Below are 21229 nucleotides of genomic sequence, written 5' to 3'. Positions count from 1 at the left end.
TTTTTTTAAAGAGTGTGCTGAAATAGAATTATTGCTTAAAGGTCTCATCATATTTATAAAACAGATAACTGATTATAACAAACATGAAAATCATCATCAGTACTGATCAGCATGACTTCTGACTTTAGCAAAACTGCTCTTTGAAACAGACACAAGTTGAATACGAGTACAGCTAATGCTATATAATTATATGCATTAATCATACAATAGTTTTTTATTTGGAGTCGTGAAGGACCCGTTGACCAGGCTGAAGACTTGTTTTATTGTGTTTCAGCTCCCATCATGCCCACAGCGTTTCTAATACTTGTGTTTGAAGAAAGTGCATCAGCCGTAAAGTTATAATTATTATTATTATTATAAGAGCAATAATTCTTGCAGATATCTTTGAGGCGTGTAGGTTCTGGTGTAACAGAGCATCAGCTGTATGAGTTCATCTCATGCTTGAACTTTTGTTTTCCATTTAGGGAAATCGTTTTCCATCCATTTTGGGAATATTTTTAGAACGCTCGCCTATTAATAAATATCCTTTGTTCCTATTTCTATTTGTGATGCCAGTCATTAATGCAACATCTCACGGTTTAAAAACGACATGTGGAAATGCTCACTGATGCACTTTCTTTAAACACAAATCATTTAGTTTCGAGGCCCAGTGCCACTAAAACACTCCAATGTTCTGATTTCAAAGTGAAGTTTTCACTGCATTGTGTAACTTCAGCTGCTTCTCTCCTCTGTGCTGTTGAGCGTTTCATTCAGCTCCAATGCTGTAATTATATAATGCAGTATTTATTTACCTAAACATTGCTAACATGAGCCGCCACAAGCTGCAGCAGCACAACTCCGGAGTGAAGCGATCAAACAAGGCTGCAGGCTTAAGACAGCTTTTCATTCCTAATCATTTATTTCTTCTCTCCAAAGTCTCCGGCAGTCCTGTGGCTCAACAGCAAACGCCATCCATAATCCATATCTGACAAAGGATTCCTTGTTGTTTGTGTTTGTTCCAGATGCTGCTAAATATGATGCGTTCAGGTCAGGACTGGAAAATGAAAACTGTCACTGAGGATGCAGGGACCTGAATCTGGTGAAAAACAAATAAATAAAATACATTTTTTTTTACCCTCAACTAAGCACATTAACTCAAATACCGTGACTCAAATACGACGTCCCTGTACTGAAGTATATCCGTTTAATGTGTACTTCTACTCCACTACAACACAGGACTTTTTTCTACTTTTTATTACTGCTTCAGTTTCATACTCGTCTCGTTCATCTCAGAACGAGTCGATTTTGAACGTTTGTCATAAATATCAGGATTAAACGTTCCTTTACAGTCTGAGAACGTTTTACTCCTCAACACAGTATTTTTTAAATATATGATAATACACTGATAGAAACCATTCAACTGCACAATGAGCACTTTTACTGATGATACTTAAATGCTTCAGATTTTAAATGAAGCAGTCTTTCTTATAGCTGCATATCGTCATAGTGTGGTACGAGTAGTTTTACTTAAGGATCAATTTCTTCCACCGCCGACTATCAGCAGCATCTTTATCTGGAGCAGATTACATTTGCTCTGGCTTTAAAATCTTTAAGAAAGCATTAGAGGGGCAGAATTAACAGCAGATCTCAGATCCGCTGCGCGTCCATCTGCTAATCCTGTGGATTATTTCAGTTCTAATTTACTATATCGGTCTCGGCTGACTCTAAATTTGTGAAAATGCTCATATTGAAAGGCTGAATGAACCGTCCTTGTTTGAGGCGACACTAAAACGACAGATAATCTGCAATGAGTACAAGACAGAGACGGTTTCAAATTTGTTTTGTCTTTTTAATAATTACTGTCAGGCAAAACCCATATGACCATTACATTTATGACAGGTATTCTTACAGTACAAGACAGAACTCAAGGGGATCAGAGCCGGTGGCATGGCCACACCTGACCGCTGAAAAGTAAGACATTCATCGTCATTAGATTGTTCCAACTTTCACATAGAGTTCACAAATGTATGTTGCATTTGACTCGTATCAAACACAACAGGTTTTCTTGATTACCTAGCAAATTCTAAAGACCTTGATAGAAACAGCAGAGTAGAAAAAAACATTGTATAACAAGCAGAAGAATTCCTGATTTTATCTTAATTTCCTGTCAAGATGCAAGATGTACAATATATTGCTTTCAGGTGCTCAACTCAAAATGGGTACCCCAAGTTTCCCAAAAACACATTCTTCAGTATCGCAGTCTGCCCTTTCACTCGTTTCTCACCTGCTGCAGGTTACGCAGAGGCGCAGAGTCTCAGACGGGCCGGGCCGAACCGTTAAAAACCACCGGAGGAGCTGCCGTTTCAAGAAGTTACAGGAGCCAAAGATAGGACCAACAGCAACAGCCCCTCCTCAAAAGTGCAGCTTTCCATCACTCGTCATCAATCAAGTGTCTGAAACTCATACTTTTTGCTTCTTGTCATGGAACTAAAACAGAATGACTACAAAAGAAACTAAAAACATAAATCTAGTCATGTTCACTGAGAGCCTTGAGCCTAAGACACAGTATCCAGTCACAGCAGTACATTTGAGGAGAGGACATGATGAAGTACAAATGACACAGGGATGAGTAGTAAAAGTTTCCATAACTGACATTTCACAATAATTAAAAAAGCTGAACAGGAGGCGCCGTGGAGTTTGGACTTTAATCACGAGCGTCCTCTGCGATGACGCCTCTTACAGGACTTAGTGCACCGAGATCAAATGTACAGTTACGTATAAGAAGCACATCGTCGACGTTACCGTGACTAAACGCCCCAAACTCCAGAATCCGCCCTTCATTGTAAAATGCTGTCTCAGGAGAGCGCCTGGTTGGTCCCAGACTCAACACACACAGGAGCCTGATTGTTGTTTTAAAAACACGGACACACAACTTGGTGTTCAGCAGGACCGACTGGGGAACCCGCCGCTGCCACAGTCTTCAGGCCATAAACCGATATGCTGGACCCACAGGCTCAGAAACCTGTGGCCTCATTTATGAAAAGGTTTTTGATTTCTACTTTGTTTTTCTTTCAGTGTGTCAAACATAATCCAGAGTTGTCTTCCTCACTATTCACGCCTGCCTCCTACTAAGCACAGTAACACGACTACCGCTGGTACCCTCGTCTGGATTATGCTGCTAAAATTCTCACCTTGACTCACGACTGCGGCTGTCCCACTGCCCTCATTGCCATCTTTTTTTAGCAAATCATTTCAAAGTGATCGTTTAATGACATCTGGGAAAACATCAGAGAACGTTTTCATAAATGCAGCCCTAAGTTGCCGTGTACAGGTCAACATCACAGCGAGAGGTACCTAGGCAGACCTCTGGGTATAGAAGAGAATATAGGCCTGAGTGTTGCACACCTCCTCCACGCTGCAAACCTTCATCTCAGAGTCATTACAGTGGACCCAGAAACCTGAGGGCGACAGGAAACCAGGATGTTAGAGACACAAAGTGAAAACCACGGGGCTGATGTGAAACCGAGTGCGGCCTCCCGCTCACCTCCTTCTGTGTTGTAGCAGTATGCGGTGTAGTGCCCTGAGCCGAAGCCTTTGCCGTGATGCATAACTACAGCGGACAGATCGTAGGTGTAGCCTCCCCTGTGGACAGAGTGACCTGAGCCTGTGCAGCAGTATGGTTTGATGTTCAGAACCTGGTCAAAGGCCACATGGACGCCGATTTTCTCCCTATGGTTCCGCCCCGACCATCTGCCATGCAACAGGGGCGGGTTAGTGTTACGAGAATTCACAGGCCTCCTCACATAAAAACACTCCTGCACCAGAAAAAACCCCCATACTACAGGGATCCTCCAGTTGATTCAAATGCAGAGAGAATTTGAAATTAATACAGAGTGAGAAAATCAGAGGAACTTGCCTGAAGCGTTTGAGGTGCAGCCGTAGAACCTGAGGTAAACGGTAGATCAGAAGCTGCTTACGGGCTTCTGACAGAACTAAGGGTTTGTGGGATGATTTCCGTCTTCTTTCTGAAAGCATGAAACGGTGAGAAGGTGAATTAATCCACAGACGAATTAAAACGACTGACGTGGGGCTCTGTGTTGGGGCACAGGCGACACAGTTTCCTACCATGCAGACAGGTCAACACGCTGTATGGCCTCCGAGTCGCTGCAGACTCACATATCGTTGGTATAAACTAAGAGCTTACTGTCTTATAAAGAACAGATACAGTGTGGAAGCATATGTGACGTATAATTGAAGCAGAAGACAGATCGCTGTGTGCACAGTTAGGATCTGGATCAGCCGTTGAAACTAGGAGGTTTGCTGCTACTCCAGAGGAGGACAGGTGCTGTTTGCTGTGTGATTTAGGTGAAGTTGAGAATGAGGTTCGCTTTATGTTTTCCTGTCCTGTAAATGAAGATGTAAGAGGGCCACTATGTCCTCTGCTTCTGCTGATTTCTTCTGGTTGGACGATCATGAAAAACTGGAGTTCTGTTTGAGAAGGGGAACTGTTTTCATGTCAGGCCTGGGACAGAAGGCGACATGTTTTGTTTAAGGACAGAGCGACGGGATAATGTGGGTTTTGGATGTATTGTTGCAACGCTGCTTTACTGGTGTCTTGTAAGACCATGAGAGCTGGACACGCTTGTGAACAAATCAAAACATTGCTCACAGAAGTGTTGTCCCACGAGCAAAAACTGAATAAAAACGCAGAATCCTGACGACATTTTTAAAAAACATGAATATAAAATTTGTCGTTCTGTTTGGACGTGTGTGTGCTTCCATGTATTTTCCATTCAGTCAAATTTCCTTAAAATCACGACGTAAGGCTTCATAACACAGAACTGTTGTTAACTTATGGGCACACACCCAGATATCCCGACTTAATCCTGATTTATCCAGCTCAAGCTTCAGAAGGCAAATCTTAACAGATAAGACATGAAAAGCCGTCTCGTGTTTGTGTTGTATGAACTCGGTACTGACTGTTGCAGTGGTTGCAGGCGTAGATGCTGCCTTCAAGAGCCTCCATCTCTGTAAACTTGGACAGCATCTCGGTGAGGGTGCAGCTACGCTGGTAAGCCGAAGAGCCTGAGCCTTTGTCTATGCTGTGATATCGCTCCGGAAACTCCAGAGACAAATCCCAGAATGGCTCTACTGTGTTAGACTTGTGCTTACAGGACAGACACGTCACCTAAAGCACAAGGAGAGGAAGAGAAGGATGAGAGGTTATTGTGATGTTTCTTGATTTTAATTTAGAAATTAAAGGCGTGAGTCTGTGATTCTGGAGAAAGACTGTCGACAGCAGCTTGGTCCATCTTGCGCCCACTTCTGCGTCTACTTCCCCCTGACCCGTCCATAAACACATGAACAGGACACGCTGCAGTCGTGTTGGCTGGATCAGTCCAAGACACTTTATTTGTCTATCATTTACATTTACTGTGTACGAACACCAGATGTTTTTTGACGGTCAGCACTCTGCATCTACTTCACTACATTTGACAGAGAGCGTATTGGATGAGAATACTTCACCTTTAAGTGACAACACAATGAAATAAACACAATAACTAAACTTTCCCACAATCGAGTATAGGAATAGTTTAAAAATCAAAATGCAGGTTTGGTTGCAGGGTGGAGAAATCGTAGAGCTTTTTTTGCCATTTTTTGGGCCTCATTAAGATACTGGATGTGGGGAAAGAGAACAGGGGAGTAACAGGCAGCAAAGGTCCAGCTGGTTTGGATTTAGCATTTTAGCTGGTGTGGTGTGCGACCGAACCATTTGGCCCTAAAAATAATCAATACGAGTAAACAGAGACATGTCCTCCAGCACATCATGGAACACACTTTTTGGTTATCATGGATGTAGCATCATGAAATCCTCTTTTTGGGAGACACTCAAAGTGACTTCTTTGTCTACAATCACATCTAATTCCTGAGGAGGAGCAGCCATGTGTTGTTTTCAAGCTGTTTGGCCTCACTCTGTGACTGTATGACTTTCAAAGCAGGTTTGGGACAAGAGTGTAGAAAGGAGCAGCAAGAAAAGCCGTCATGCATCGGTTAGGAAGAAAAAACACAACAAACGGAACAATGTTTGTCACAAGGGCTGCATTTGTAATCATGATTCTTGCTATAATCTGAGCCAAGATAACCACAAATGATCTCTGCACATGAATGATGTGAGTCTCACCTGGCTGAGTAGCTGCCCATGAAAGATGGTGTTGAGAACCTTTAGCACTTGCTTGGATAGCTTCCTCTTTGTGATGGGGATGACTATCCGCCGCTTGGACCCCTCTGTGTCCAGCTCCTGCTGCACCTTGTCCAGCAGCTCACACAAGAACTCCTGGGCGTCCTGCTGGTCGTAACCGCGAAAAGCTGGGATGAGGTTCCACACAGAGTGCAGCATGGCAAAGGGAGACACCAACGACCACCGGCCTGACCACATGACCCTGAAAAGTGTATGCAACTCATGGCACAGAGACATCTGCTGGCGGGTGGAGCAGCGAGGCTCCTTGGGCTGGACCAACTCTGAAGCCTGTGGAGCAGGCGGGACACTTTCCTTTTTGCCCACAGGCAAATTCCAACAACCCGCCTTCCCCATGCGTCCAAGAGGGCACCCTGACAGCGCTGTGTTACCGCTGTTAACTACACCTCCCGTCACCCCCTTCATCCCCTGGGAGTGATTGGTCTTGGCCAGCAGCTCCTCAGTCTCACACAGGTCCAAAGTGAGAAAACACTCCCTGAATTTCTGCAGGTGGCTCAGCACTTGCAATATTGAGTTCATGTAGCATGTGTTCCCCAAGTTGCGCAGACCAGTGACACCTGGAGCGAGTCTCCGGCGCGTCACCGCATGTGTGGAGTAGTATCTCCTCAGTTTGGCAGCTCTGCCATTCTGAGGAGCTTTGCGGGACAGGGTCAGGAGGGAAGGCTTCTTGGGAGGTGGAGGTAGGCGTTCTGGAGGGTCGCGAAATTTGCGAGGAATGAGTGTGATGGTTGAACGTGGCGCCTGAGTAAGAAGCCTAGCACTCTTTCTGGGAGGAACATTGCCAAGCTCTTCCATGAGTCTCCTTTTTACCTCTTTCTTTTGTCTTCTAGCTTCCTCAAGTTTCTCTTTCCGCTGATTCTGAAGCTCCTGATGTTTGCTGATCCACATCTGAAGCATCTTTCCGAGGAGTGCTTTTCTCCTGTGGCGCAAGGCCAGCTGCATGGCAGGCTGCGGTCCACCTTCCCCAACCCAGGGGGTGCACTCCCCCCCAGTTGAAGAGCGTAGGGAACGCCTACCTGGGCTCCGAACAGTAGAGAGTGCCCCTCTGAGGAGTTTGAGGTCACCCTCTGCATTATCATTGAGTACATAGTCTCCACAGGCAAAGCAGAAGACATCCAGCTCACGCACCTCCATAGCCAGTGGGTGGTGTGACTCCTGAAAGTGTTTGAGTGAGTGCTCCTCCATGAAACGTCCACAGGCCACGTGGGAGCACTTGAGGCAGGCCCACACTGAATCGGTGGTGCTGCAGTCCACACAGTGCCATTTCTGCGGATTGAGGATGGAATGGTCCTGGCCCAGACGAAGACGTCCCACGTGCTTACAACGATCCATCTCTCCAGATGCACATGTGGCCTCAGTGATAGGACACACGTCCTGCAGCCAAGCAGCAACTCATTCTGAGGTGAAAACGACAAGAAAAGAAAAAAAGGAGGATGATGAATAGTGACAGGCTGATGCTTTGTTTATTATAGTGTACGTTAATGTCAGTCTGAATTATTCAAATTAATGAGCGTTCACACACTGTACTGCACAGAAAGTGACAGAAAATGTTAAAAAATAAATATACTAACTGCAAAAATTATTTGCTTGATTGGGTTTGGGACAATACATCACAACATCTGCAGATAACTCAACAGCAACATTCAGCTTGATCAGCCATGCCCGCTGTCACCACGGCACCGACAGGAAGAGTCTGAGGAACAGGGAGGAGAGCTGCGTCAGAATAACACCAAAAACAGTCACTGATGATGCACAAAATAACACTTTACAATACAAACAGAGTCTCACACATATTTTCAGGAAGCTGTCAATATCACACACTTAAAACAAAAAAACAAGAAGGTATCGACTGAGGTGAACTTCACCAAGAGTTTGGACAATCTGATATCGTCAGCAGATTTATTAAAAACAACATCAGACCCTCAAAACTCAATGTGACGGCGATTTTTTTAAACAATTTTTTAACAAGACGGGGAATCACAGTTGGAATGATTTTGCTTTTGATTGTAGATATGCATGGAACAAAATAGGCAAATAATCATAATAATAATAATCAGCCCCAAAACATCAGCATGCTGGCATCTGCATGGATCCTCAGGAAGCTCTTTAGTATATGAACAGAATCAGTGTGACTGGTTAGGTGCACGGTTTGCACAAAAGAGCTCCAGTGACAGAAGAGATAACGATAATAAATGAGGCAGGTGTAGGCATGGTGTCTCTCTTCAGGTGGTTAAAGGTGTTTTAGGGGTTTTCCTTTGACTTCAGAGACTCTGTGTGCAATACTGAGCTACAGAATTAAACTGGAGTCAGATGGAAACAGTGCAAATAATTGACAATAAAAATAAAATATTACTGTTATGGAGCTCTGGTTTTTTCCCCCAATTAGTAAATAATGTGATTTTTGTGGGTGTGCTGGTGAAGTCATCCTCTCATTATAAACACCACACATGGAGCCTTTTCCCTCAGAGGCGACTGTGAAAGCAGTCAAACAGCCAAACTTAGAGGCACAAACGTTGACATGAAGGGATCGGCTGTGTGTCCATTTAAATTAGGAGCTTAATCCATGTAATTGTGTAGCTCACCAGCACCAGCGCTGTGCCACACCATTCTTCTTCTTCTTCTTGATTTTTTTTTTCCTCCTCCTTTGTGTAAATTCTGCACTACTTTTGCAAACATCTTAATAAAAAGCCATGACACCAGCAACTCTCAGCTCGGCGCAACTGGTTTCTCGTCAGCTGCGTGCCCACATCGCGGTGTGTGATGTTGTGCTATCGCCGCTGCATGTTAACCGTCTACTATCGCATCTGCCGCCGATAATCACAAATGTTCAAATATCTCCCCGGTTGTCGGTCCGCGGTGGGGACGCCGCTGTGTGTCTCAGACGGGCTGGCTCTTCACGCCATGCTAGGCTACCCCTCCATCACCGTGTTGAGCCAGAACAAAGAACAGTCAGAGAGCCACTCTCCAGGAACATCCAACAACTTTGTTGCTCTGAGGCAACCCAGCGAGCACTAAGTTAGCCGCTAACCGCTAGCTACGGCGGCGGTGCTCGGGGTCGGCGGTGCTCAGCCCTCCGCCGTGCCTCCCCGAATAACGCACTTAGTTGAACACAGGTGATTCATTTGGCACCGAGCAGCTAACATTTGTGTTATTAGCTTGCCACAGTGGCTAGCGCTAGCTGCGCGGCTAACGCGTTTTGCTGAGGACAATCGAAGTTAACCAAACGCTAACGTTAACTAACGCTGTGCGGCTTTAGCTCGCTAGCGAACCGCGCCGTTCATCGTTTAAAAACTCCCCGGTGACATTCAGCCGGTGGCGGAAATGTGGCGACGAGAACGCCGGGCCTCAGCGGTGGTCGTTACCACGTTCGTAACATCTGATAATGGAAAAGCTGGGTAACGTTACCATCGCCAACATCCATCCATCCGGTACACTCGGAGCTGCTTGTTGTCCTCCTCACAGATTGAACAACCCAACTCTCGATCCGAGCCCAGACCCTGCTGCTCTCATTGGACTGGGACTGAGCGGCAGCCGGGCTCTCATTGGCGGAGGGACTGAACAACAGGCAGCAGGATGGACCGTCCGTCCGTCCACCCACCGAGGCCACATGGAACAATAACCGAGGCTGGACTGCAGACCGGGCGCAGAGGATCGCCGCCCGGGAGCCTCTGACCCCGGTGTCCCCGTGAAACCCCGTGTGCGCCATGTGTCCGCCGCTTTGTGATAATCTGATAAAATGCAGTCGGAGGGGGGGATGTGCAGCTTTTCAGCACACAGTCATGCGGAGGGAGTCCTCACAGCATCTCAACTTGGCCTCAGTGTCGCTGCAAATGACTGTAATTCAAGTTAATCGGAGGTGACACTGGTGCCAAGCTGCTGTCTGGAAAACATGCAGTGGTTCTGGAAAGACTTCTGACTCTCACGTCTCCCAAAAAAGTGCTGCGAGTGATGGTTTTTTTACACAACGGAAACACATTTCTGAACACTTGTTGACAATAAAAGTCAAATAAGGTGATGAAAGAATCTCTGAGGCAGCAATAAGCAGTTTGTAGAAGCACATTTTTTTTTACATCTTTTATTCATCAAACTGATCTTTCTTAAGCTGAAACAGCAAAAGCAGTTCAATTCAGAAGCAGGGGAACGTGTTCATCATGCAGAATGGCTGCTTTTATGCATTATGTTTGTGCATAACTACATTTTATTAACCTGTATTTCCACTTGTGGAGTTTATGTTTGATCGATGTGTCTCTCGTTGCTCCTGCTGGGTGGCATCACACATCCGTTTCACATTCTGACAGAAGGAAAAGCAAATAAACAGTGGCTGAATTCACTGAGCCACCTATTGGGACACCTGAATAGAAGAAAAGCATCCTTAATGTTGGCCTAACACCTGAGCGTGTCTTGCTCTGCTATGTCTTCTGTGTGCCGTATGTTAACCTGCTTTTCTGGGAACAGAAACCAGATCGTTCTTCATGCTTCCTGCACTTTAGTCCAGAAACAAGTTAAAATCTGCCATGAAATAAATCTACTGACAGTAAAAGTGCTGATTGGGGCTGCAGCTAGTTTCATTAATCTGCACATGAAGTTTTTACAGATTTTGTCTATAAAATGTTGGAGAATCATAAAAACTCCTGCTCAGTTTTATTTACTGTTGTACCCTTGATAGAGGCCAGCATTTTACATTTTTTTTTGAGGTTTCTGTTTGAAACGTCACTGAAACATCTGATTAATTATCCAAGTTCATTTAAAGATGTGCTTGAGTTCTCACTGTGACCCTCATGTTTCTGCGTAGAGACGCTTGTGTGAACTTGGTTTAAATGTATTAACTCAGGGGTCTCGAACTCCGGTCCTTGAGGGCCGCAATCCTGCAAGTTTTAGAGGTTTCCTTCTTCCAACACACCTGATTGAAATGATCAGGATTGTTATCAGGCTTCTGCAGAGCTTGATGATGAGCTGATCATTTAATTCAGGTGTGTTGGAAGAAGGAAACATCTAAAACTTGCAGGATTGCGGCCCTCAAGGACCGGAGTTCGAGACCCCTGTGAGCCACCAAATAATACTGAAAATCTATTAACAGATACCAAAAAAATAAAGAATCTTGGTGTAATTTTACTGTTAGATAATCATTTGTAAATTCCCCCAGTGAGGGATCAACAAAGTTTATCTTATCTTATGTGCCTGTTATAATGTCTGTTAAGTTTACAACCCCACCGCTTCATGTAGGTGCGAATATAAAATGGTCATCACATCTGTTCTCAGCTACGTGTCTTTAATACCAAATACACTCATCAAGGAGGCGTCTATAATGTACAGTTAAAGCCCCACGAATGGAAAAATAAACCCGAGGATTTCAAACACACCTGGATATCGCTCTGATCCACAGGACCAGAAAACAAACATAAAAAAACCGACCTCTCCACTGCCAGCTCAGCGCACGTTACTACCAGGGATTTGCAGTTTGCGGAGCTTGTTAAACAGCTCTAAGTACTGAGTCATTGTGTCAACGCAGTCTGCTGGTGCAAAAAGCCCCTCAGGCTTGGCAGCAAACACAGATGGCAGTTCAGGGACGCTGTTGCTGAGGAAGGACTGCATGAACTCCTTCATGAGGTTCCAGCAGTCCCCTGGAACCACACAGGGGCAGTACTCCACCTGAGGAAACACAGCGGGAGTTAAAGCCGGCGCAGAGTGTCAGTGTGTCCCCCCGCCCTCGCCAACAACATCCAACCATGTGCACACACCTCAACCGAGATCCCTCTGGCGCTGGAGCTCATCGTCACGGTGCCGACTTTTATCAAGAAGTCGCAGTAGCGGTATCTCGAGCCGCGACACTCCACCTTGTGTCCCTTCGCATTCTGGAAGTGACTCTTCAGTTTCACCATGAGGACGTCGAAGTTTGCATCGGCGATCAGGCAGGGTCCGCCTTCAAACAGAGCCAGGCAGCTCAGCGGCGTTTCAGAGTTGTGCATCACGTACAAGAGCTTGGAGGGCTGACCTGCAACGGACAGACGACACGTATGAAGCAGACAAGAAGAGCCGTGATGCAGTAGTTCAGCTTTGTGAGACGCTTTAACAAAAAGGAAATATTGTAGTTTTTTTTTATCCCACTTATCCTGCTTAGATACTAGTTAGTCAAGAGAACAGACTGTTAAACCTCAATGAACTCCACAAATTAACCAGCAGCGTTCTAACAATCTTTGGAATCGTAAAGTTACATTTAAATTTGTGATGACAGATATTAAAATTTCTGGCCGATACCGATATTAAGATTTCTGATATCGCCGATAACTGATATTACCGATGTCGATATTCAGGTTTTGTTCACACCAAAAAATGAGAATAAGTAAGCACTGTGAGAAAACTATTCAGAAGAAGCCCAGATTAGACTACATAGTCTTCTTTATTACGCAACAAAAGCAAAACATATTTAAACATATTTAAGTCCAGGACCATTTAAGTAAAAACATCTGTGAAATAGCAGCAACATCAAACGTAGAGACGAAGGCGCTGATGTCAGACAATCATCGGCTTTCCACATCGGCTACATTTTTTTATCGGACCGATACCGATATACGGGAAAAAACGCTAATATCGGCCGATACCGATGTGGTCGCTGATATATCGTGCATCTCTAATATGAGTATTACCTCCAGTAATACTATCAAACAGTGAGAGATCATTTATTTTGCTGTTTTTTTTACACTCATATATGCTGCCATCTACATTTCTGAATAGTTTAAGTGGTTCTTGTTCCACATCTGTAATAATAACAGGTTTACTGATAGTTGAGTAAAAGAATTAATATACTTGATTACAAGGAAAAGTCCTACATGAGAATTCCAACTTAAGTAAAAGTACATCAGTATGAGCAGCAAAATGTAATTAAAGTATGACAATTAAAAGTACTGGTTCTCTGGTCCTGTGACATAATTAGATTATTAATAGTGAAGCATCAGTGTGTCGGCAGCTTGTTACTGTTGGAGGTGGACTTATGTGAACTTCTTTATATCCAGTTTTATAAACAGGGGCAGCAGATACATGTAAGGACTCATCAGATGATAAATGAGAGTGATAAGAAGAAAAAAACAGACTTCTCATTCACAAATGTGTGACTTTTAAAATATTTTTGGATTTTTTTCTTGGTAAGATTTTGCATCTTTGCACACTTCTTGAGGGCAAATTCACTCTTTGGTGGAGCTGTGAATAATCTGAGACGTCTCAAATGTGACCTCGAACACACACACCGCTTTTTGTAAGAAATTTAAAAAGCTAGAAGCCACTGGTTTAATCTTTAACTAAGTGTTGTGTTTTAAAAGTTTGTCATGTTATCCACAGTGTAAAAGCTTCATCCTAAAAGTAAGTAAAGCTCTCAAATAAATGTAGTGGAAGAGAAACGACAACGATTTCCTCCAAAGTTAAGTAGAATGAACGCAACATTAAATGGAAACACTATTTAAAGTAAATGTGCTTAGTCTGAGCAGTCCTGGTTATGATACCTGGTGGTGATTCTATTTTTAACAGGAGAATTAAACATTTTCCGTGGCTCTGAATGGGGCTTTCACAGGAGGAAATAAACTGTAGCATCAGAATCATTTCAGATTGCAGTTGAAATTTAATAAAGAGAAAGTCTGCATTACGAACTGTCTAAAGAATACCACTACTGAGCTGCATTACAAGAAATGGAGTCTGAGTTTTTGGAGCTGGACCAATGAGCCACAACATTAAAACCACCTCAGCCTCTGGCATTCATGTGCTGTTACTTTGAGAAGCATAACCCGCCCAAACAGCGTTGCAGACCGAAACCAGCCCTCCTGGCAACAGCCTCCCCCAGCAGGACTGCATCCCATCACGCTGCAAAAAGTGCTCGAGGAAAGCTCGAGGAATACGACCAAGAGCCCACACAATGTGCATCGTAAAATAGATTCATAGGTTAAATAAATATGTAAATAGGAAGTAAACTAACTTTAGAAAATGGTACGTTTATCAGAGGAGATGTTTTCTCCAAGAATCTGATGGGTATATACATAACACACAAAAAAAACAACAGGCTGTATAACTGAAATGTTGACTGCCCAACGTTTGGAGTAATGGTCTGATGGAAAACTGTAGTCTTGGCGGCATGAATGCCACGACCGTTCTGCAGATATTCATAAATATAAACAACATCCGTCAAAGTGCAAGAGAAAAAAAAAAACTAAAAGGGAAATAATTAGCTGCACAGAAACACAGCCAACGGTATGAAAATATTCATCTTTATACATTTTCCTGTGTTTCTTCATCTGTGACCAGTTCTGCATCCTATCACGCTGCAAAACGTGCTCAGGAAAAGCTCGAGGAACACGACCAAGAGCCCAAGCGTTTCCCCGGCCTACAAACCCCTCTGATTTTAAACCAGCTGAGCCTCCCTGGCAAGCGCCGACACCGTGCTATTTATTCTCCATGCAGAAAATTTGGTTATTATTGGTGTATGATGCATGAGAATGAGTCATTCACTTGAATAAAGATGCCACTGTTGTACCAGAAACAGATTGTGCCCCTCATGTTAAAGCTGCATCGCTCAGCTGAAATACATCTGCAGCTGCTTCTGTCTGCATCAAACAGGCATAGCATGCAAATACACATAATTGTATATTACATTTCTCATAGCCAAAGAACTGTAATTGTGAAACTGTTTGCAGTTTATTGCATAATCAGGCACGACATTTAGGATAATTACAGTTTCTAACGCTTAGGCCGTATGTGTTAAGTGTGTCTGACATCTTTGTTTAGACTTTAACAGAATTTATGGATGTTTTTTTTAATATATAAAACATAAATCATCTGTTCTGAATTGTTTCTGTGGGTTATAATCTTTAGAAAGAACCCTCATGACTTAAATCAAGTCATCTTGATGCATTATTAACATTATAGTAAAAAAAATAAACTGCATTAAATGAGTTGAGCTGGTTCTTTCAGGCTATTTCAACCTGTTAAAAACAACTGGACTGGTTATAATCTGGGACAGAGGGCAGGTGAAATAAGGCAAACCCATAAGGATATGCATGGCTGCCACAGATCAGTTTTTGGCAGACGATCAGATCTGGCAGAACACCAGCCGGCATGATGGTCTTGCCATCAGCGCTGAACTTCACTCAGCGTACTGTTCACTTATTACTGAAACACACAGAGTCTTTCTCCTCTCACTGCTCTTCATTCCTCGGTGGTGCAGACACACTCTGGAATCCGGTTTCTTATTTATATATTTAGGCTGCTATTAGAATAATTATAAATAAAAGCCTGATAAAGAGTTTAACAATGTTGTATCTGTCCATTCTGACCATGGAAAGCTGGAGAAAGCCCCAGACATTCAGTCCTTTCTGTTAATCTGACGGCAACTGAACATGTTGGCTTCATGTCTGAATGACCATCCTGCTTAGATTTCCACAACAGACGTGGTGGCAATTCTGTTACAAACTAAAATGTCCATAAAAATAAACCTTCACTGTGGTGACAACAGAGACTAACGGCTCAGATTAATGATACAGTGAGTGCTTTACTTCACCAGATGAGCTGTCACACGGAGTCACGGTGTATCAGCTACAGTCCAGCCACATGTCACATAGCGACTGTCGTCAGGTTGAGCTTCATCACGGCTGTTGGGATATTTTTATTTTACTGATGGTACAGTTGTAGTTAGACTATCATCACACAGGGACAGAGTTTTCACTGTTTAGGGAAATTATAAATAAACTAGACTATTAGTTATTCTGAGAAGTTACTAAGCTGGGTATTAGATTATTCTTTTGTTTATTAGTATGCATTATTATTATTATATGCATTTTTTTTGTTGTTGCTCTATTCTATTATACATCACTTGGTTTCGTCGGGGGCTGCACAGTGGAGCGGTGGTTACCACCGTCGCCTCGCAGCTAGAAGATCCCCAGTTAGGACGCCCTGGGATCTTTCTGTGAGGAGTCTCCATGTTCTCCCCGTGCAGCGTGGGTTCTCTCCGGGTTCTCCGGCTTCCTCCCACAGTCCAGAAACATGTTGAGGTTAATTGGTGATTGTAAATTGTCCGTAGGTGTGAATGTGAGTGTGCTTGGTTGTCTGTCTCTAAGTGTAGCCCTGTGATAGACTGGTTACCTGTCCAGGTGAACCTGCCTTCACCCTGAGTCAGCTGGGATAGGCTCCAGCCCCCCATGACCCTAGTGAGGATTAAGCGGTGGATAGATGATGGATGTTTAAGCATTTAGGCCATCTGAACAATGTGCTTACCTATGTTTAATATGCATGTGGAAATATTTAATTATAGAAGCTCAAAATAACGATGGCAAATAATCAGAAGGTTCAAATTTATAATATATAAGAAACATCCAGCCCAAGACAGCTTTGATAAGGTTTTTCTTTGTGAGCAGCTTCATTTCCCTGTTCTCAGAAGACACTGTGCAAGACCACCGTGTTCAGAATACAAGACGAGCAGACCAGAGACTGTCTGAGATTGTGATGTAAATACGACACACAGCTCCTGAACACGACGGGGAATCAGGTGATTATAACACACTGGTGGACCTGTGATGCACGTTGGGCAGGGTGAGCGCCACCTTAGGGCACACATTACCAAAACAATGCTAATGCAGAAGTCGAATTGTGATATTTTCCTAACCTAGCATGGCTAATCCAAGTATATCAGAGTTTAGGTGTTTCAAACTGGGTGAAATTTAAACAAAATAAAAATAAATCCTATCTTGGAAGGTATTTGAAGCTACCATTTAACTAAAATTGTTATAAGTATCCCCATATTATGCTAGACAATTGGAAAGTGGAAATTGTTCTAAAAATGTAATGATATGAGATGGAATGAGAAATCCTGCACCACAGTGTTCTGTTTACTACGGTGGGTGTGTTTCAACGAAGCCATGATGTACACTGACATAAAGGCGATCTATGACTGAACGACACAACAAAGCCACTTTTAAAGACTGATGGAGACAGTAATATGTAGTCCCTGTAAGAAAAGGGTTAAAGTGAGGTCCTCTGAAAGCCAGGGTGGAATTCACACACTGATAATGAGGGTGAGAGTGATGGTACCGCGACAATGATTATGCAAACGATCCATTCTCTCCCAATGTTCTCAGACAATCTGGTAGAATGAGTAAGTCAATTACGGCGCTTAAAGGAAAAGTAGGTAATTGAATATTACCGCTGACATTTCCTGTGGCATGGTACGTCTCACAGTCCACACAGAAGCTGCCCTGCTTCACAGCACCCAGCTGCTCCAGCTTCTTGTGCAGGAGGTCCACCGTCTGCTGCACACTCTTCCCCTCCGCCACAGGCACCTGGCACACGCTGCAGGACACAGAAAGACAGAAGAAATAAATCAGATAGAAGCCAAAAATCATCTGCTTCTGGTGGTCATACAACGTTATGAGCGCTGCTGCCTCAGTAGCAGAGCAGCGTGTGAATAAAACAACAACACGTACAGCGGCTGGGCGACACTACAAGGAAATAAAGGAATTAGGGTTTTAAAAAAATGTTTAAAATAAACATATACAGCTAAATTTATAGGTAACCATCTTACCAAGTGACTCCCATTGATGTTTTGCCTCCACTTACGGTGCAGCTTTGTGTTAAACTACTTCCGGTTCATAAATGAACATGTAGGAAAATGAAAACTGTCAAGAGATATTTTTCACAATTATTAATACGAGATATTCATATAAACGCCCCTATGAACAGCATCATAAAAATAAAACAAAAAATCCTGTTTTTTAAATTAAAGAAAATTAGACGTTCCGTGACGCGTTTTTCGTCACTTCCTGTGCGCCGGACAGCTGCACGTGTTGAAGCCGTGACTGTTTACGGTGGCTTTAAAGTTTGGACTTTACATGCCAACAAAAAAACAGCACTTCACAGTCACAGCGTCCGTCAAACTGCCGCAATGCCCAAAGTAAAACGGTCTAAAGGCGGAGGAGGAGGAGAGAAGAGCGGCGGCGGAGGAGCGGTGGCGCTGGCAGACCAGATCTTACAGGCGGACACGGTCCGAGCCAGAGGCCGGATGAAGAGCAGAGACAGCCGGGCAGAAAACGAGGACACGTACGTGGACGAACGTCTGTCCCGTAAAATCTTACAACAGGCCCGAATTCAACAAGAGGAGCTGCAGACGGAATATGGGCTGGCACCGGAGAAGAAGAAAGCCCCGGTCACTGTTCTGGGTAATGCTGAGGGTTTATGTTGGACACAAACATCCTTAAATTGACAGATATTTGAATAGAGTCTGGTGTAGCAGGAGTAGCCTCATCAGACTCCGCTCTTAACTCTGTATAAGCTCAGTTATTGATGGTTACAATTGGTGAGCGAAACTAGAGTTTGTGTGTGTAGATTCTCTGTCATCCTGGTCTTGGTAATCCGAGGAGTTTCAGTAAAAATGGATAAAACTAGATTTTATTAAACCGAATAAAAGTAAATGAGGAATATTTGTTCTAAGGACAGTTGTTGAAACAAAAACCTATTGAAGTGTACATGTTTAGGCTGTTAAACAAAGCTCCCATAAGGGGGAGATTTATTTCTCTGTGTTTTGTATGTCTGAAAAACATGAGCTACTATTACTAACTCTGAAAAGTCTTCACCATGGGGAAGGCACATCAGATGTTCTGCTGTTGGCTGCTAAAGTGTACACAAGAGTCCTCATGCACTTCCAGCATCTCGGCTGCGTTTAAAGCTACAGACACTGAAATAGCCTGTTTAGAACTGGTCTGATGAACCAGATGCAGGCTACAGCTACAAGCCTGCCACTGGCTGCTCCTTTCTCCTCTCCCTCTGCTATCCGCCTGTTGTCATTTTCAAAATCCACTTCACTCTGGACAGTATTAACAACCACCTCTTGGCAGTTAACCTACCACACTGATATATATATTTTTTTAAATTGCAGAGGATGTTGATGGTGCGGCAAGTTCTAGGTTGTTTTTTTTTTCTTTTTCGTTGGACTATCTGTTTTAATGACGTTGCTCATCTCCCTGCATGCAAATGTTCCTCTACAACAATTCCACCCATCGCTACTGGTTTACAGAAAAATAAACAAGCCGAAGTCACAGCCAGAGAAACATGTACTTCAGAATGGGCTGGCTAAGGGAGGCTAGTTTTGAACAGGACTAAAACCAGGGGTTATGCAGTCATTTGCAGTGAATAATTAAAAGACACGTTCTTGGGATATGTGAGATCTTAGTTAATTTACTAACAAGGGAAACAATATGGGACCTTTCAGGCATTTCAGATGATTGACCTAATCCAGAAACATCACATAACTGTGCAGTCTACATCCTAAACAGTTCATTGTGATTGTCTAATGGACCTTGTTTGTCTTGTAATCAAACTTTAGGGCCTGAGTCTCAGGATGCCGACTCAGACGATGAGTGGCCGGCGCTGGGACAAGCAGGTGCTGCTGACGACGATGTTGAGTGCGACACCGAAATTACCGTCGACCCTGACGATGAGAAGGCCATTGAGATGTTTATGAACAAAAACCCACCAGTGAGGTAACTACATTTTTGCCCTAGCTGTGGGAGATGATCTTAAATTGCATTCACTAGGAAGTCAATTTCTTTTTCTTTTTTTCTTTTTTTTTTTTTTACATATCTAGCTGTGTTTTCTGTTTTTGGTTCTCGTAGACGAACCTTAGCTGACATTATCATGGAGAAGATCACAGAGAAGCAGACTGAAGTAGGAACGGTGTTGTCAGAGGTATCGGGGCATCCGATGCCACAGCTGGATCCGAGAGTCATAGAAGTGTACCGAGGTGTCAATAAGGTGAGCGGTCTGGAAATGTAAAGATCAGACAGTGAACATAAAACACAATGACATATGGGTATAAAAATAAAAAGGAAAACATGGAAATAATGGATAGGGAAGCAAAAGTAATGCTGATATTTGTCACAAGAAGTCGCTGAATGGATGAATTAGCATCAAAATCACTTGAATAATTTGCTGTCGACTCCACAAACGGCAGATATCAACCCAGCTCATTACTTAATGGGAGCAACATGTCAGACACCACCCTCGTAAATACACCACATTAGGAAGTATATTCTGGAAGAGTTATGTTGACTTGTTTGCAGAGGCTAGTAGAAGTTCTTGTAGTTGCTCTTAGTGACCAAAACCATATTTAATGATGTTTTTTTTCTCTTTATTTAATCCACCATGTAGCTGGCTGCAGAAGGTGTCCATGTTTCAGTGGCTGACTTGTCATTTCTCTTCTTATGCTGCAGGTTCTGTCAAAATATCGCAGCGGTAAACTACCAAAGGCTTTTAAAATCATACCGGCGCTCGCAAACTGGGAGCAGGTTTTGTATTTGACTGAGCCTGAGACCTGGACTGCAGCTGCCATGTACCAAGCAACGAGGTGATTTCCCAGCTGACTGAGTTGGATTGATGATCATGCGTGGGCAGAATTGTCATAATTTACTGCAGACCCCACAACATGTTACAAGTAAATGTTTTTTCCGTACAGAATCTTCTCCTCCAATCTGAAAGAGCGAATGGCCCAGCGGTTTTACAACTTGGTGCTGCTGCCTCGAGTACGGGACGATATCGCAGAGTACAAGCGACTCAACTTTCATCTCTACAGCGCCCTAAAGAAGGCCCTGTTCAAGCCAGGAGCGTGGTTTAAAGGTGAGACTGAAACGCAACACTTTCAAAGAATATTTATTTCCTTTTTTTTTAAAGATTGATGCCAACGTTGTGGGTGTGTTCAGTACAGAGCGAAGGAAACAGGCAGCTCAGTCAAACAAACACGCCTGGCAACAACTTATTTCAACAATACGTCTTATTTCTTATTATATTTTGGACAAATCTCAGTTCCATGTTAAAAGCATGGTTACTGTGAAGCCTCTGCAGATTATAACAACCATGCTGGTGAACTGAATGTAAAATAACTATCTTAGATTCAGGGTTTTCTTGACTGTGCACAACATGAAAGATGATCAGTCCATGTGCACTAAAGGCAGTGAGTTTGTGTTACGCTAT

The 21229-nt window shown here is 43.4% G+C and overlaps 3 protein-coding genes across 3 annotated transcripts in view; 1 reads left to right on the top strand and 2 right to left on the bottom strand.

Annotated features, from left to right (window-relative positions):
* Positions 1-1807: 1807 nt before the first annotated feature.
* Positions 1808-9735, bottom strand: usp49 (ubiquitin specific peptidase 49). The gene is made up of 7 exons (XM_008282707.1): positions 9641-9735; positions 7807-7928; positions 6161-7632; positions 4960-5167; positions 3896-4004; positions 3524-3729; positions 1808-3437 (listed from the first exon to the last, which is right to left on the bottom strand). Exons 3-7 carry the CDS (start codon positions 7565-7567, stop codon positions 3334-3336), a joined length of 2034 nt encoding a protein of 677 aa, XP_008280929.1. The 5' UTR covers positions 7568-7632; positions 7807-7928; positions 9641-9735; the 3' UTR covers positions 1808-3333.
* A 1748-nt stretch (positions 9736-11483) lies between these two features.
* med20 (mediator complex subunit 20) lies at positions 11484-17852 on the bottom strand. Its single transcript, XM_008282706.1, has 4 exons — positions 17790-17852; positions 17412-17557; positions 11974-12227; positions 11484-11884 (listed from the first exon to the last, which is right to left on the bottom strand). The coding sequence occupies exons 1-4, from the start codon at positions 17801-17803 to the stop codon at positions 11663-11665; spliced, it is 636 nt and encodes a 211-aa protein (XP_008280928.1). The 5' UTR covers positions 17804-17852; the 3' UTR covers positions 11484-11662.
* A 173-nt stretch (positions 17853-18025) lies between these two features.
* Positions 18026-21229, top strand: part of bysl (bystin-like) — a 7936-nt gene continuing 4732 nt past the window's right edge. Inside the window, exons 1-5 of the mRNA XM_008282704.1 lie at positions 18026-18423; positions 19587-19743; positions 19876-20014; positions 20473-20606; positions 20715-20875. Coding sequence (XP_008280926.1) covers positions 18150-18423; positions 19587-19743; positions 19876-20014; positions 20473-20606; positions 20715-20875 — 865 coding nt within the window. The 5' untranslated portion in view covers positions 18026-18149. The remainder of the gene's footprint in view (positions 18424-19586; positions 19744-19875; positions 20015-20472; positions 20607-20714; positions 20876-21229) is intronic.

Source organism: Stegastes partitus, unplaced genomic scaffold (assembly GCF_000690725.1).
Source record: "Stegastes partitus isolate 25-593 unplaced genomic scaffold, Stegastes_partitus-1.0.2 Scaffold281, whole genome shotgun sequence".
In the NCBI taxonomy this organism is placed as follows: Eukaryota; Metazoa; Chordata; class Actinopteri; family Pomacentridae; genus Stegastes; species Stegastes partitus.
Note: the sequence above shows the minus strand (reverse complement) of the source record. Positions and strands in the feature narration are given on the sequence as shown.

Bases quoted from the DNA above. Each gene is read 5' to 3' on its own strand.
- usp49 (XM_008282707.1), bottom strand. From the start codon at position 7,567: ATGGATCGTTGTAAGCACGTGGGACGTCTTCGTCTGGGCCAGGACCAT. The intron at 3,730-3,895 runs GCAAGTTCCTCT...GTTGCATGGCAG, and splicing joins CTGCACCTCAAACGCTTCAG to ATGGTCGGGGCGGAACCATA. The intron at 3,438-3,523 runs GTGAGCGGGAGG...TGTCGCCCTCAG, and splicing joins CTGCTACAACACAGAAGGAG to GTTTCTGGGTCCACTGTAAT.
- med20 (XM_008282706.1), bottom strand. The intron at 12,228-17,411 runs GTAATATTCAAT...TGTCCGTTGCAG, and splicing joins TGCCACAGGAAATGTCAGCG to GTCAGCCCTCCAAGCTCTTG. The intron at 11,885-11,973 runs GTGTGTGCACAT...GTGTTTCCTCAG, and splicing joins CCAGAGGGATCTCGGTTGAG to GTGGAGTACTGCCCCTGTGT.